Source organism: Neocloeon triangulifer, unplaced genomic scaffold (genome assembly GCF_031216515.1).
Source record: "Neocloeon triangulifer isolate White Clay Creek 2 clone unplaced genomic scaffold, ASM3121651v1 ptg000020l, whole genome shotgun sequence".
NCBI lineage: Eukaryota > Metazoa > Arthropoda > Insecta > Ephemeroptera > Baetidae > Neocloeon > Neocloeon triangulifer.
The window spans coordinates 1867056-1882407 of record NW_026775561.1 but is presented as its reverse complement, the minus strand read 5'-3'; the positions used below and the strand labels follow the sequence as shown (position 1 = coordinate 1882407).

Here is a 15352-nt window from a genome sequence, read left to right as displayed (position 1 = left end):
ATGGGTTGATTTTTCGCACTTCACATACGCTCTCTCAGTCTGTCAGACCTGCAGCTCTTCTTTTGTGAAAAAAGATGGTCCTTGGTGCGCCACAAATTGAACGCGAGAAAATAATAAGGATTCGATCGCGTCGGGGATGAACGAAAAATTTCTGTCTGCTGATTGTCGGTGATTGCAAGAGTCCACAAAGCAGAGAAGAAGAGGACGACGCACGCCACCTGACCTGCAGCGACCTCAGACTGCTGCCACACCAACGATTCCCCTCAGCCCCCTTTCTCTTTTGCAATAATTCATTGCATGCTTTGATAGCCCCGCTGCTGGAATTTCATTTTTTTTTAATAGAACATTTTTTTACACTTGGGATCATTTTTGCCCCGCTGACTCGGCTGCCTAATTCTTTTTAGTTTCATATCCCATGCTTTTATTCAGACCTTGGTCATAGGGGTGGTCTGTATTTTTACCCCTGAATTCAGCCTTGAGCTACGATTTACCACACACAAAAATCACTGCTGATTGTGAAGTAAATTTTGGTGTTTAGAGGCTAAGTTGAATTTGCATAAATATTATTATTTGGCTTTTGCACCTTTTAGTGTTGGCAAAATCTCTTCACTTTTTATTTAATAATTACTCCAGTACTTCATTCGATTCATTTTAAATTTCCTTTTACGCTTGGAAAAAATGTAGTTAACTAAATTTCCCCTGCAGGAAAAACTGCTCCTGCCTGGCCGCTCGCGATTTTCAGTGAAAATCTTAATCTCACGCAACTTTTTCCACCGCGCTCTATTCGTGGTCATTAGCATAAAGTAGATTTGCACGTAGTATTAACCAAAGTCCCAACAGCCGACCTGTTTGTGAACCGTCGCTGTGGAAAGAGGCGAAAATCAATAACTTGTCGCGCTGCCAACGCTCGGATCACGCGAGCAGGCCGGCTTGTGGAACATTTTTATTATTTTTCTCATTAAAAATGATCAAAATTTTAACACGTCACCCTCGGTTTGATTTCTTTCTGTTCTTGCATGCAAATGAATGTTTTGTCTCTCGTCGTGGACGCCGGAATTGCCGCATGCCGCCTTTCGTTTCTTTGTCCTTTTGGCTTGCCGCTGCTGGGTTTCGGGGCTGCATGGGTCTCAGTGCTTCCAACGGTCTCGCAGCAGACGGCCAGCGGCCCCGCGCAGGGCCTCATGGTCCCCGCGGCTCTTAACCCGGCCGAAAAGATCACCTTCACGCCTCTAATTAGCAATGCTCACTCGGTCGTGTACACAGACGCAGAAGGACAGGTACAAAAACAAGCAAAATTATATTTAAAAAAAAAAAAACGCTTTTAATTTCAACAAGTGGCGAGCGCCATTTATTATGTATGCTAGGACGTAATATTATTGCAATCGAAGCCGCGTCTTTTAAACTTGGCTTTAGTCACGCCACGTAGATGAACAATATTTTTTAAATTCTATAAAAATTAAAGGTTTTGAAATTTTTACAAATATATATATATGGTCTGTCCTACACGTCTTTCATGGAGATATAATCGATTTTTTCTGATCGACCAAAATTGCCTGAATTTATCTTTGCCTTAAATAAATATAAAATTTATATCCGCACAATATAATCAATTTTTTAAACATTTATTTCCTCTTCCTCATTCAATTTTATTTTAATACGAAAAGAGTTAAAGAGTTTCATTTCTTAAAATTATTCCTTTTGAGCTGGAAATTTCTATAAATACAAACAACTAGTGTGTAGTGTTTGGCTTGCACCACCGTTTCGCCACTGCTTTTGGTGCTTATCAAAGGGCTACATGGGCAGAGTAGAAAAAGTTGCTCAAACATGTACATACAAACACTGACATACATCTCTCCACACAAACAACCAAAACCGAGAAGAAGAAAACACGTCCCAAAAAAAAGATACCCACCGAAGACAGACACGATTTTTTGCAATACATTGTTGTCCTGCAGTTTTCGCTTATCAGTGTTTTTTATATGAGTCCATATAGGCCAGTTGCTGACTGTTTTTTACCATTCATTATTATCGAATTTTCCATCTGCATGCGTGTTTCTCTGCAGCAGTTTCTAACACCACCACCACTGATATGATTGACATGTACGCTAAAAATATAAAAATACAAATTAACCGAGATTGATTAATTTTTGGTTAGTGTTTTGCGGCACTACTTGTGTTGGATGCTCTTCTGTCTCAGTGGTTGCAAACAAACCAATTTGCTGCGGCTTGAGAGGGTATTGATGAGGGGGTTTTCATGTTTTGATTGTAGTTGCTGGACACCCTCCCGGTTTGCCAAGATTTTAGTCGAAATTGTTGCAAGAGACCGGCCTGCAAGTTTGTTCATCTCACAGAGAGTAAGTGCGAGATACGCTAAGCAGACACACCACGTCATTACATATTTATTGAAAAAAAAAAAATGCAGCCACGCACTCTCTCCGTCGATTGCCGCGATTCCACGTCTGCACGAACACTTGAGAAAAAGCACAACCCCTGCGTGTCGCCGGCGTATGCAACCGGCGCGGCCCACTTGTTACGATGGTTGCATACATTTCGAAATCGGTAGATTCAGAATCAATTCTTTCGACGTTCATATTTCACCTCGCACCCCCCAAATGCATAATTCAGCTCCGTTCTCTGTTTCTTATCCCAGCCAGGGTCACTAATCCGCCGCACCCGGGCCATGAAAGCGTAATTGCTCCGGACCCGAGTTTAATTATAACACACAGGGCGTTAAAGTGTTGAAGCGAGGGAGAAGTTCTCGTCTCGTCGGTACTTGTCCATAACCACAAATTAAACGGCGCCTCTATCCCTTGGGGTAGCGGCTTATTTTGAGAAAATACGGCTCTATTGATCAGAGAAAGGCGAACAATAGCTTTGGGAAAAATGTTGGGATAGGATTAAGAAACAAAAAGCACTAAAAACCGCTAAAACCTTTTTCAAATTAAACATTTTCGTTCAAAGATTTAAAGAAATTAAAGTCGACGTAGGAAAAAATTCGTCTAAAATGAAACTTTTTTTTAAATAATTTCTTTCAATTTTAATACAAAATATTGATGGGTCTGTCGAATTAAAACCTTTGAGAAATTGAGTTAAAATTGCACTTATTTAAACTTCATTAAGTTTCTCAAAATATTCGTATATAAAGTAAATATTTTTTATCACCTTTGAAAATATTTTGTTTAATGAGCAAAAAGACATAATAGACGGAGAGAGTGCGCGCAGCAAATTGTGGTGGCTTATTGACACGGCCATGACGCACGCACGACTAAGCAGGGTGGTTGGATTGCAGGTAATGTGGAGGTGGTTGACAACCACGTTACTGTCTGTCGTGATGACGTGAGCGGCCGGTGCACGCGCGCCCTTTGCAAGTACTACCATATACCTGTGGAACTGCCCCCAGCTCCGCAAATGGCCCGTTTGCACAGCCTTGTCAACAAACCGTCGGCGGCCAAGTTGGATTCCTCGCAGCAACAGCATGAAGTGACGGTGGTGCACCAGCAGGCCGCCCCCATCGTCTACGCCGCTCCCGACGCATGGGTCGCCAACGATAATGAGCCACCCCTAGCCAACAACAATAATGGACCTTAAAAATATGATGCCTTCAAAGAGAGGCAGAGAAACGAAAGCTATGAGAAGTATCAAACGCCGAGCTCGAAGGTTTTTGCTGATTTTTACCAAATATAGAGGAAAAATATTATTAGATCTCGTTGCAAAATATGGGGTTGTCTCTTTTGAGTCCAAGAAAAGAATCGAAACAATTCATATTTTAGAGTCTTTCAACAAATTTCCTACCGTTCGGGCGGACTTTTTGGAACGGCTTCGAGGGGCGTACACTATTAAAATTTTTACCTTACTTAAAAGAAAAAAATCAATTATTTTTCCACACATTTCTAACTTTGAAATTTCTAAGTAAAGCAAAATTGGTGTGCCTCCTTGCGGCTTATTTCATTATTATTTTTCCAAATCAAAAGTCAACTTAGTCAACCAAGTTGCAGATTAAATTATTCCGTTTCGAAATTCCTTAACACGGCCATTCGTCACTCCCTATCCTCTGCGTTTTTCCACTCGATCACACGCAGCGCTCAGGGATTTGAGATGCCATTTACTTTGGAGAGCCGACGCTGGCCAAAACCCCAGCGGATCAAAAACCTTTCAGCTCGGCGGGCGAGAAGTGGGTTGTTAGCGCTAGGAGAGCGAAAGCACTGTCGCTTCATGTCACTTGATTCAAAGGGTCTTTCGTCCTGATGCCATTTAATTTTGTACTTTGAATGATTACAGAGATCAAACATAGGTATTAATTATTAACTTAGGAGCGCAGGCTAAAAGCCTCACACTACACACACACACACTACTATTACACACTCACACACACACACACACACTACTTTCCCGACGAGGAAATGAAACTCTTTCAACAAGAAACGTGGATGTAAATTTAATTATAATTAATATATAAATATTAACACTACTGAAATGGTGATGAAAAGATGTCTGGGCTATAAAGTGCGATTTCTTTTGTACTGCATACACACTAATTTTATTGAAGAAAGAGAACGAAGAAACTTAAATGGTCAAAAATCAACATGAATATAATATTAAAGTAAAGTAAATGTTAATATTTCCATCAAAATGTAACTATAAATGGGAAAGGAAACTTAAAAATGTCGTAGGTAGTTTTTATATTTTGTTGGCAGTAGAAACATATTATCGTTGTTTGTCTTTGAAAGTTTATTTTGTCTGCATTATTTTTTCAGTCTCGTCCTCACAGGAGGCTAATTTATTATTTATCTATCAAAATAAGTCAGTTGTTACGTACAGTATTCGAGAGTAATCGTTTGCCATTAAAATTGGTTCCTTCACCGTTTGCGTTTTATATAATAAGTAATTTAAAAATGAAAATCAATTACTACTTATTGTGTTAGAGATGCGACATCCTCATAATTTTTAAATCGTAGGCGTCAAATACTTTAGTTAGCGATAGTCCATTTTAGTAAGTATTAAGTTAAAAATTACATTTTTATTGTGATGTGATTTCTCTATTCTCTCTCTCTCTCTCTCTAATGAAATACGCAAGTATTTATAAATATACAAAATATTATCTATTTTGTTTTAAACAAATGAAATTTTTTAATTAAGAGACACTGAAGATAACTGTCATACATATATTAAATGTGTTACTTTTCTGTGAATCTGTGATAGAAATTTGATGTTATCTGGCATTTATTTGCGAAAATGACCCTAAAGTGATACAAGATAATTATTTTTAGAATAAGTTTATAATATAATATCGAGGTATAATACTCTTGCTATTAATTGTTCTCATGCATGTGTCACACACAAACACTCACGTACACGGCGACAAAACAAAAAAAGTGAAAAGTATAGCAAACAGTTTTCCGTGGACAGCCTTTCGTGTACGTTTTTCCTTTTGAAAAAAATCAATCATAAGGAGAGATCTAAAATCTAAATGAAAACGATCGAGCAAAACTCAAGACGTGTCAGTTTACGATTGAAAGCATCTCGACATCACAAGCAGCAAGCAGTACTTCAAAGTAAAATAATAGCACAGTACCTCTTCAAATTATGAATAATGGATGTAGAAATTAACACTCACACGTAAAATGTTTAAAGACCTTTTTCAGTATAAAAATGTAGTTGAACAAAGGAGAGGACTTTCATTTTTTCCATTACGAATGGGTGCATGTTTTTTACAAAAGTACTGATTGACGATTTCTCTAGTTTCGCAACCTCCAAAGTATTATAAATCGCGATTATAACCGACGAATAAAAAAAATCTGATTATTTTAATCAAAAATAAATTTTGTCCTCGTTGATGGTGAATTACGAATTTTTTTTTCAAAGTGACTAATAGCGTGTATTATTATATTTGTTGAATGAAATCTCATTTAGTTAATAAGCGTAGAACATATAATGATAATAAACTAAACACGTTTGCAACTGCGAAGAGTAAATCGAAGCGATAATTATATGAAGAGCAAACAAAGTTGCCAATGTGCTTCGATTGAGCCTTAAATCAAATTACAAAACTTTAGATCGCAAAGATACCTTTCTTGGGCAATTACATTAGGCATCTTTGAGAACTAAAGCAGTGACACAATGTCAAAATCACATATGATAATTTTTCTAATTTTTAATACAATACGAGAGGTGGATTTTGTGAAGCAGCAAATTTTTCTAAATAATTGAATGACAAGGTGAACGAAAAACGAGAGTATATAATTATAACATTAATGATTTAAGGGAAAAAAGGAAACAGAAAATCAAATAGGGCAGCTCTTTCACACACACACACAGAACACACCCAAACACACACCACATTACTAATTGTAAGTAAATGCACTAGAGAAATAAAAGTGAAAAATTTTGAAAACAACGCGTGAAAAGAAGAAAAGCTAGTTATATAAGAGAAACGTTTATATTATATTATTCGAAATAAAAGATATTACTTGTATAATTTTTAACTATAGAGGCGAACACACACACCACACACGTCAGATAATAGTAATTAATTATTATTTAACTACTGTTATTATTAAATAATTTTTGCAATGTATTGGAAAGTATAATTATTACCATACTCTATATTTATGTCACTTGGATGAAACAATAAATAAAAGAAAATGGCGAGTTTTGTGTTTTCACTTCGAGTGTTTTATTTCGAGAGTTTTCAATTCTCTTATATACATAATTTTTTTTTATACAATCATAATATACCATCTCTTTGCTACCATTTCATTTGCGTGTATAAGTTGACAATGAACAGACAATATTTCTGCGGCTCAGCCTGTGTTGATTTTTGGTATGTAGAAAGGGAAAGAGGACACATCCATGACAGTTAAATGTGTTTAATTAATAGACTTCTAAACACAACACTTGGCCAGCACATGAATTTGTTGTGCGCCTCGTCGATCTCGGTATTTTTGCGCACACGTGCACTCACATCAAAAATACTTACGTACATTTATATTTATGCATTATGCATGTAAATTGTCTTAAATTTTTCCACAACAAAGAGAGTGCTCGCTTGGGAGGAAGTCTCACGCCTCGGAAATCGATCCCGGGCTGTGTGGCACACAATCTAGACACCATACTAAACGGTTTTCTTAAAACAATAGTCAAAGACTTTGGTCGCGAGTAATAATAATAATACAAAGGAAAGGAATTTAACCTTGCAATTTGGGCAAATTTGTAAATTTTTATTACCATCTTCCAAAATAATTTTTATTTCTTGATTTGTTGCCTTAATTCCTTTCATCAATTTCTATCAATATGAAAGGGAGCATTATTTTCTTTAGTTTCAGTTTTAATTAAGATGAATTAAGAGTAGTTTTGTAAGTCTTCTTTTCTGCCCATAACCCTTCCATTGACGACTCGTAAGCTCCTCGCTCAAAACTGGCTCCAGGGAGATTTCTATAGGTTAGTTGACCTAATCACGACATTTGAGCTTTTCATCTACACTTTTTCTTCGCCAGGTAAGGGTGCGGCAGTCGAGCGGATAAACTGTGAAAATATTTAGCATTCCGTATTTTATGCTTTTATAAATATTTCATTTATATTTTTGAAAATTTGATGTAATGAGAAATTTAAGTGCCGAAACCAATTGCAATTGATAAATCTTTTTCCATTCTCTTAATTATTATTAAGTCAATTATGACTCAATTCAAAGCAGTTTCAAAGAAATAAAATAATTAGCAGATTCTCGTAAAAAAAAACTTCAGGTAATTATTAAATAAATTCTGATTAATCTCTGCCAATAAGAAATTTAAAACAAAAAATATTCAGTTGAAAATGGTAATTATAAAAATTTGTGCATAACTTTTGATTAGCGCTGCTTGTGCGCAATGACTAATTGTGCAGCACTTCTATTAAAAACTAGCTTAGCAAAAATATATGCTGAACTTTGAACGGCAAACGAATTTAAAAAATAATACATAGCACTAGAAATTATTCGACACAAAAATATTTACATATTTCTCGGATGATCCGGATAAGAAATGTAATTAAATTCGACGCGCTCCTCGATCAAGACCAAAATTATGTTTAAAATCAATAATTATAAGCATGATCATGCAAAATTAAAATGAGTAGCAGATTTTTACAAAAGTGAAAAAAGATTATAATAAGATTGTATAAGATATTTCCGAAAATATGCGATTGCAAAATCTAATTATTCTTAAACATAACGTATTGAATTTCTAAATCAGTGCACTATAAAATTTAATTAGCACACAAAAATTTAAAATCTAGGACGCATATCTAAAAACTCACATTTTCAAAATGTTCTTTCCTTTTGGTTTTTGAAAAAGGCCAGAATTATTTGATTAGATATAGTGTTGAATCTACTTAGAATTTGGTAAGATTTTGAAAAGAAGAGAGAAACTTTTCAAAAATAAAGAAGAAAACGTCGAGATTGAGGTAAAAAAATATAAGTTCAAAACAACTTACTGTGACTGTTGTAGCAGCAGTGAACGAACTGGCCCTCGGCCTGAACTGCGACACGTGGAGGTTCCATTTGCGCTTGATTTGGGTGATTACCTGACATTTGGAATTGAATTAATCAGTTGCGGCGATTCCAGAGACGAAGACAATTGAAGTCGAAAAGAAATTAAGGATTAGAGAAGAAGTCTACGGTGATAAAGGGTAAGGGCGGATTAAAATGGCCCGAGGCAGTTGGTCCAAATTGAGCGCTCGGTCGAAGTTAGAGGACGTGATTGACGCCAGGTCAGGGGGTGCTTTAACTCATTGCGAACCGAATCCCACGTCTATTGTTCAGCAATCGCTGTGAATGGCCGAGATCGCGAACTTCCTTGTTAGCAGATTTATTGGGTGGCGAAAAGGCATCCCCAGACTATTCGTGAGAGGTGAAAAATGAGAACCATAGTAGAATGGAAGCTTTTATTTGCAAATATGTTGAATTAATACAACTTTATCTAGTGCTGCAGAGTCTTTGTTTTATACAATATTTATTATAAGTAAATTCTCAATCAGGGTTCATTTTACTTTAAGTTATTTTTAATTACAATACGTTCATATAAAATAAGGAGAATGACTTTATTGTTATTGCAATAATTTGATTTGATATTTGATCTGTGTAAGTTAGAACTTCTTTATAGTTGGTCTGCCACAAGAGGTTTTGTTTCTTTATAAGATCATTACAGAAATCTCTGAATGGAGAGACTGAAACAAATAAAAAAATTATTGGACCAATCAAACCTCATCCTCTCTATTATATTTTTGTTTTTGTGGTATTAAATTGCAAAAAACGTTTCAGCGTTCTTTTTATCATATCAATTTTTCTATGCACACAAAAATAGTATTTTATTTCAAATTACTTCCTCGATTGCCTATAAAACTTTTTAGCAAAACAGTACTGCTGAGATTGACACTCACGCCAGATTTCTTCTCCTACAACTGAGTTTGCAACGATTTATGTGTGGTTAGAGACCACCGAGGGCGGTTCTTTATTCTGAGCTTGGTCGTTTGGTAAATAACGGGCGCATAATGGCTTGGTTAATGATGCGGAGAATGAGCTTTGGTTTTTGAGCGAAGAGAAAAAAAGACGCAGAGGTTAAGTGGACGTCACTCGCACAAAGCTGATTAAATTTTTAATTGGAGAATTAAAATTTCAATTGGAAGCAAATCGACCCTCCCTTTCTTGACACAGCTTTTTAAGTATGCGCCACTGACTTTGCACGCAACTCTTGAATTTAGATCAAGTTGTTAACAACTTTATTGAAATGCGGAAACGCCAAAAGGCAACAACACGCGCATGGCATATATAAAAAAATTCAGTGGCTTGTTACAGCAATGTGATATTTTGAACAAAAACAGAACCACCTTAATTTGCTGCAAATAAAGATAAATATGCAAAAAAATCACTTACCTCGCCATTGCAGAAGCAGAAAAGGAAAGCCACGCAAAGGCCCTGCGACAAAAAGGGTCGACTGTGATAAAGAAAATGCAAAATTCGTTCCGACTCTAACCTGGAAAGAGGTGAATACGGCCGAGAGGACCTCATAAGTTTTCAGGAGGGGGTGAGTGGTGCTTTCTGGACGGAAGGGGGTGATGAGGTAGTGCAGTCCGAGCAGCGGCAGCAGCAGCAGGGTTGCCCTGACGGCCTGCAGGGCTGACGGAGAAGGGCCGCTGCCAACGTGCGGACCGGCGCGCAGTTTGACGATCAACACGCGCACAATGTTGCACAGGAAGGTGAAGCTGGCGGCCAGGGACAGACACACGGGCACCACCAACACCCAGTTGAATTTGCTCTCATGGATCCAACACCTAAATAAATGATAAATAAACAAAAATGGCTCTTCCTTGGTAGGTGGGATCATCTGTTTTAAAGAATTAAAAGTAGGGCTCTTTTGCAATAAGTAATTTTTTTAGAATTATTTTCTTTTGAAAAACAATGAGGACAGCTTTCCTTAAAAAAATAATAACAAAAACTTTGTAAGGAGCGGCCGATTTTTCATATTTGATAATTTTTAATATATTCTCGAACAAAAATTATTCATTTTTAATATTGAAATTGACTGATTTTCTAGTTTCTTAGATAAAAAATTTTGATGAATTAATTTTTTGAACTGGACTATATAGCAATATAGGACACATGAACTGGACTTGTAAGAGAGCAATTTTAATCTAAAAGGGAGAACCCGGCAGCACAAAAGAAGTCTTATATCAAAGAAGGATGTGAGCCTTGCAACGTGACAAGAAAAATTATGAGGGCCTCTCTATACCGCAAGCAGCTCAAAGTTCCTGCCTCATTTTTTGCTAAGCGCCCCTATAATACTCTCACAAAAAATGTAGCCCGCCCGTGAAAGTAGTAAAAAATATAATAAAATAAAAACAATTCACAAGAGATTTTTTGGCCTTAGGTGTTCGTTGATTAATTTTGGGAGGATCAAAGCGATCATACTCAAAAGGCTTTGTTGTTGGTTGCTGCTATTAAAAAAAAAATTAATAATAAACCAAGCGCTTTTTCCGAACGAATGGAAACATGTGAAAGGGGAATCTTTGCATTGATGTTTGTGCCACGGGTGAAAGCGAACTCAATGTTTTCAACGCAGAAAAGGGAGGTCTGGAATAAATTTCACGGACGGGCAAACGAGCGAACGACTCTGTTGGCGGCGAATGTGCCTTTTTTATCGATTGGATGCATACTCGGAGGTTTCGAGAGGGTCGTGGTCGGTGATTCTGAGGGTAGTGTAGAGGACGACGACCACCGCCGGCAAGCCCCAGCCGCACAGGTAGAGCCACTTTTTGAGCTTGTCCTCGGAGGTAAAGGTGGCGACCAGGAGGATGTGCAGATAGAAGCCCTCACAGAACATCCAGAAGTAGTTGGAGAGCAGGAAGTAATGGAGACTTATGTGGAGAAGGGCACATCCGACCTGAAGATTAGTGAGAGGCGAGCATGAGATCAAAACGTAATCAATACAATACGCAAAGGCGCCAGAGGGACAGATTGAGTGAGTCTAGTCGGAAAAAATTTATAACTCTGGTGCCAGGTTTTTTCTGATGGAGGAATATAGAACGAGAGAATGTGTTTTTTTTTATTGCATCAAAATGCGATTTGGGAAAGAGCCACGGTTGCCTTGGGGATATTTTGGTTGGGGAGTTTGCAGTTATTTCAGCCAGGAAAAAGTTACAGGATGATGGAATTGTGACAATAATGTTATTCAATATCGCAAATCGGTTTAAAAAGAGTTTTGGGGTCGCGCATGAAAAGGAAGCACGGGGCTCAAATTGAAAACTTTTTCAGAGGAAAAAGATTTTCCGCTCTGTGTCACAATGATCGAAAAACTTCTTTCCCCATTTTTCCTTATGGACGCATCCCCTTTAACTGCGCGAATGAAATTTCAGGCCCTTTTTCTGGGCACCGAGTGGATGCGCATTAAAGAGATTACACAACTACTACTTCTATTCTTCTGCTGTACTATGATGGCGGCGGTCCGTATGAATATCAGTGTGTGTGTGCGCGCGGGCGAGAGAGAGAGAGAGGAGCACGCGAATAATTTACGACGGTTGTAAAAACTTATTTTCCATTTACAAAATGCCAGCGTTTAATTTAGTGGTGTTTGCCTTCGGGGGAGCGTGAGAGGAAGACGCACAATACACACATTAGGAGCGACACGCATGAACAATGACTGTGTGCGCTTGTGCTATATGTTAATATCAATCTCGGCACTAACCTCATTATCTGATAACACGGACGGCTGTTCTACTACCAGTCTGTACCACAGGATCCACAGCGCATTGTTGGTTGCGAATGAGATGAATAGATTTATGTGCAGCATGATGCGCGTGCATCGCAGCGACCTACCAAATTTACAAACGAGAACATTAAGTTGACGCTCTTTACAGCTACGGCAGAGACATAAAAAAGCGTCGTTAATTACCAACAAGATGCTTAGTAATATCGTTAAGCTCAATTTTACGATACATTGGAGAGAAGCGTTTTTATAGCATGTCTAGTCCACATTGACAGAAGTCAACAGCCAAGACAATTGCCACGAAAATAATGTGACAGAGACAACATCGTTTAGGGGGGAACATCTATCAATAAGAAATACACGTAAAATAATAATTATAATTTTTAAATAATCAATACATTTAAACTAATTAAATTTTAAATTCTAAACTTTTTTCCACAACCTTAAAAAAGTGAAGTATCTTAATAAATATCATCATTGTTTGTAATTTAAAATGTTAAGAATACAGTAAATAATACATAATTATACAGCTAAATATTTAACATGCATTAAATAGCAAAATATTAAATTAACCGGGATAATTCTTTAGTCTCCATATAAATCAAAATTATTCCAATTATTTCCAAACGTAAAGCACAAATAATTCAAAAAGACGCATGCGGAAAAGGCTAATTTCAAAGTAATTTGGGTGTGTTAAACAAAAATAAACAACATTGATGCTTTGGGAAGCGCAAACAGCTCTCATTTTAAAAGAGGGCCTTTTTTCCTTCACAAGAGTTTGCGAGCTCAGAGATTAGCACGCGTCAAGTGTCAGTTGGGATCCGTAACGCCGCCGCATTTCAGCATTATTTCAGCAGCCACGCAAAGTTAGCATTTCCCCAAGCAGTACGTACGCCCCGCGTGTGGCGGGCCGGAAAAGCAAATGCTTGTCGCAGCATCACAAAATAAAAACGCTCTTTGTAAATAAAAACTTTCATCGTCAGTGCGCGTTGTTTCCGCGAATCTGTTGCAAAAAAGCCTGAGCGGCTCATTAACTTGCGCCATGAAAGGTTTGCAAAAGCAGGCGAACCGGCAAACGAGTTCGGTTTTGTTGGCGGATTATGCATGATGAGAGAGACGCAATTTTCGACCAAGAGATGAAGCGGACGCAGAAGCCCATTTTGACCACTATTATCTTTCAAGCCAATGTCGAGCCTTTCAGCCTATATTTTATATTTGAAACGGGTTTGGTCCATCAATTAGTGTGGCCACGAAATAGGAGATTTGTTGAAAGGCGGATATTAAATGAGCGAACATTAAATTTCACAAAAAACAAACAAACAAGACAGTAGTGCACCCCGTGGAGAACTAAATTTAGCTTTACGACGGCTCCAAAGTTATTAGCGTTGTAAATCCTTTGAGAGTTGCGCCTGTCAAATGGAGGCGCGTAATCCAAAATTCGCTGCCGGCTATCATATTGTGAGTTAAAATTAAACTGCTCAAACTCAAAAGTTTACCTCAAAGCAGCTGGTTAAAAAGCAATTTCAGTTTTAAATTGAACTAACTTTTTGGCACATGCCGAAAATTGAATTTATTACAATTTAATTGCATCTTTTCAGATAAGATTCTCTGCTTTGCCTGTGGCCCATTCGGTCGAGAGATAATGGAATTTTTTAAGTATGTATGCCGTTAAGTGCTAATTTACAAGGAAATTGTTGTATAATGATGACGTTCATACGGTGTCAGCTATTTTGTTGATGTTTTTTTTTATTAGTATAGCACTTAATGGGCGCTGCTTTTGTAAACTGAAAAAGCAGCTTAATGTTATGAACGTTTTGTCTGTGTCTTGCAAGCTCGTCACGGCAAACCAAGCCTGTCGCCAAACTACTCGCTTAATTATATTAAATGTGATGCAGAATCGCCATGGTTTTGGTTCTAAATTTGTGGCGTCACTATTTGGGGTCTCGGCTCAGGAGCGAAACAGAAAGAGGCTGTGCAGAGAGTTAAAAGCAGATTTAAGCTCGATTTTTCACTCTTGCGTGTTTCAAAAGTTTTGATTCACGTCAAAGGTTCTTTCGTGTACGCACCGCGAATGAGATCATTCAAAGAAATTCCTGACATCAAAGAGATTTAAAATGAATAGGGCGCTTCCACAGCTTTATTTAAGCTTATTACAAATTTGAAAACAGAGGCAATTTTTCAGAGCGATTTAAATTGTTTGCTCATTGAACGATTGTGATAAAAATAAAACTTCTGCTGAACAGAAAAAAAAAATAATATTAGGATCAGACAAAAATCATAATAAAAGTACCGTTTCAAAGAATCCACTTTAATATTTTTTTTATTTAAAAAAGGCAATAAAAGCATTTTATAAATCTACTTATAAAAAGCTGTTTACGGCCCAATAAAACTCTTAATGACAATAATAATAGGCGATTAAAATCAAATTTTTAAGCTTGAGAAAAAATTAGACCGAGGTGATACTTTTCTCTCTGCTGTAAAAGAAACGATTTTCGAACCAGCCAGACTGCTTGTTATGAAAATTTGCACCATAAATTATTCGCAATACAATAGTGGGATACAAAGTTTCACTTGCAAGCACTTGCTAATGAATAATGCATATTATTTTAATGGGTATACGTTTAAAGATTTGAGTACGGTGTGCTTGAGAGGAGCAATTTCGTTGCAAATGTGAAATTTCCATGAAGAAGATAAAGAGTGGCTCCAGTTTCAAGCAGGCTTGCGACGAGGCAAGAGTGTTTGAGAGCCTAATTACGCTAAAAATCACAGCTGGTACGAAGTCGCCGGTACGACGAGCTTCATTCTTTTCGAAACCCTGGGGAGCCTCATTTTGTCTAATTACTGCAATGATTTTGCACCAGGCTTAATTATATGTCAACATCACAGCACCACCCTCCAGCCTGCACCCTTGTCTTTGACCTGCTTCGAACACGCGCGCAGCCCTGCAGCTCTTTTAATTCAAAGCGGCGCACATGGAACGAGCAACAAAACGGGCCTGGCTAATGCAAGGTGCGCCGCAAACGCTGCTTTCAACTCGCTTTCTGGCTGACCAGACGATTTGTGTGCGTTTCCACCACACATGCCAGCAGATTTTATCAATGGACAGTGTTGTTGGCGGA

At 37.6% G+C, this 15352-nt stretch overlaps 2 protein-coding genes across 6 annotated transcripts in view; one reads left to right on the top strand and one right to left on the bottom strand.

The window, feature by feature from the left end:
- The window catches only part of LOC132203813 (muscleblind-like protein), a 27653-nt gene extending 20991 nt beyond the window's left edge, over positions 1–6662 (top strand). The window contains exons 7-9 of one of the 2 annotated variants that reach the window (XM_059631896.1): positions 1132–1277; positions 2270–2354; positions 3290–6662. In XM_059631896.1, coding sequence (XP_059487879.1) covers positions 1132–1277; positions 2270–2354; positions 3290–3588 — 530 coding nt within the window. In that variant the 3' untranslated portion in view covers positions 3589–6662. The remainder of the gene's footprint in view (positions 1–1131; positions 1278–2269; positions 2355–3289) is intronic. The other variant, XR_009442467.1, reaches the window with a different exon arrangement.
- The window catches only part of LOC132203814 (calcitonin gene-related peptide type 1 receptor), a 23427-nt gene continuing 14732 nt past the window's right edge, over positions 6658–15352 (bottom strand). For 3 of the 4 annotated variants that reach the window (XM_059631897.1, XM_059631900.1, XM_059631899.1), the window contains exons 6-11: positions 12213–12339; positions 11185–11411; positions 10005–10302; positions 9905–9946; positions 8467–8556; positions 6658–7521 (exon numbers count right to left, since the gene is read on the bottom strand). In XM_059631897.1, coding sequence (XP_059487880.1) covers positions 7474–7521; positions 8467–8556; positions 9905–9946; positions 10005–10302; positions 11185–11411; positions 12213–12339 — 832 coding nt within the window. In that variant the 3' untranslated portion in view covers positions 6658–7473. The other variant, XM_059631901.1, reaches the window with a different exon arrangement.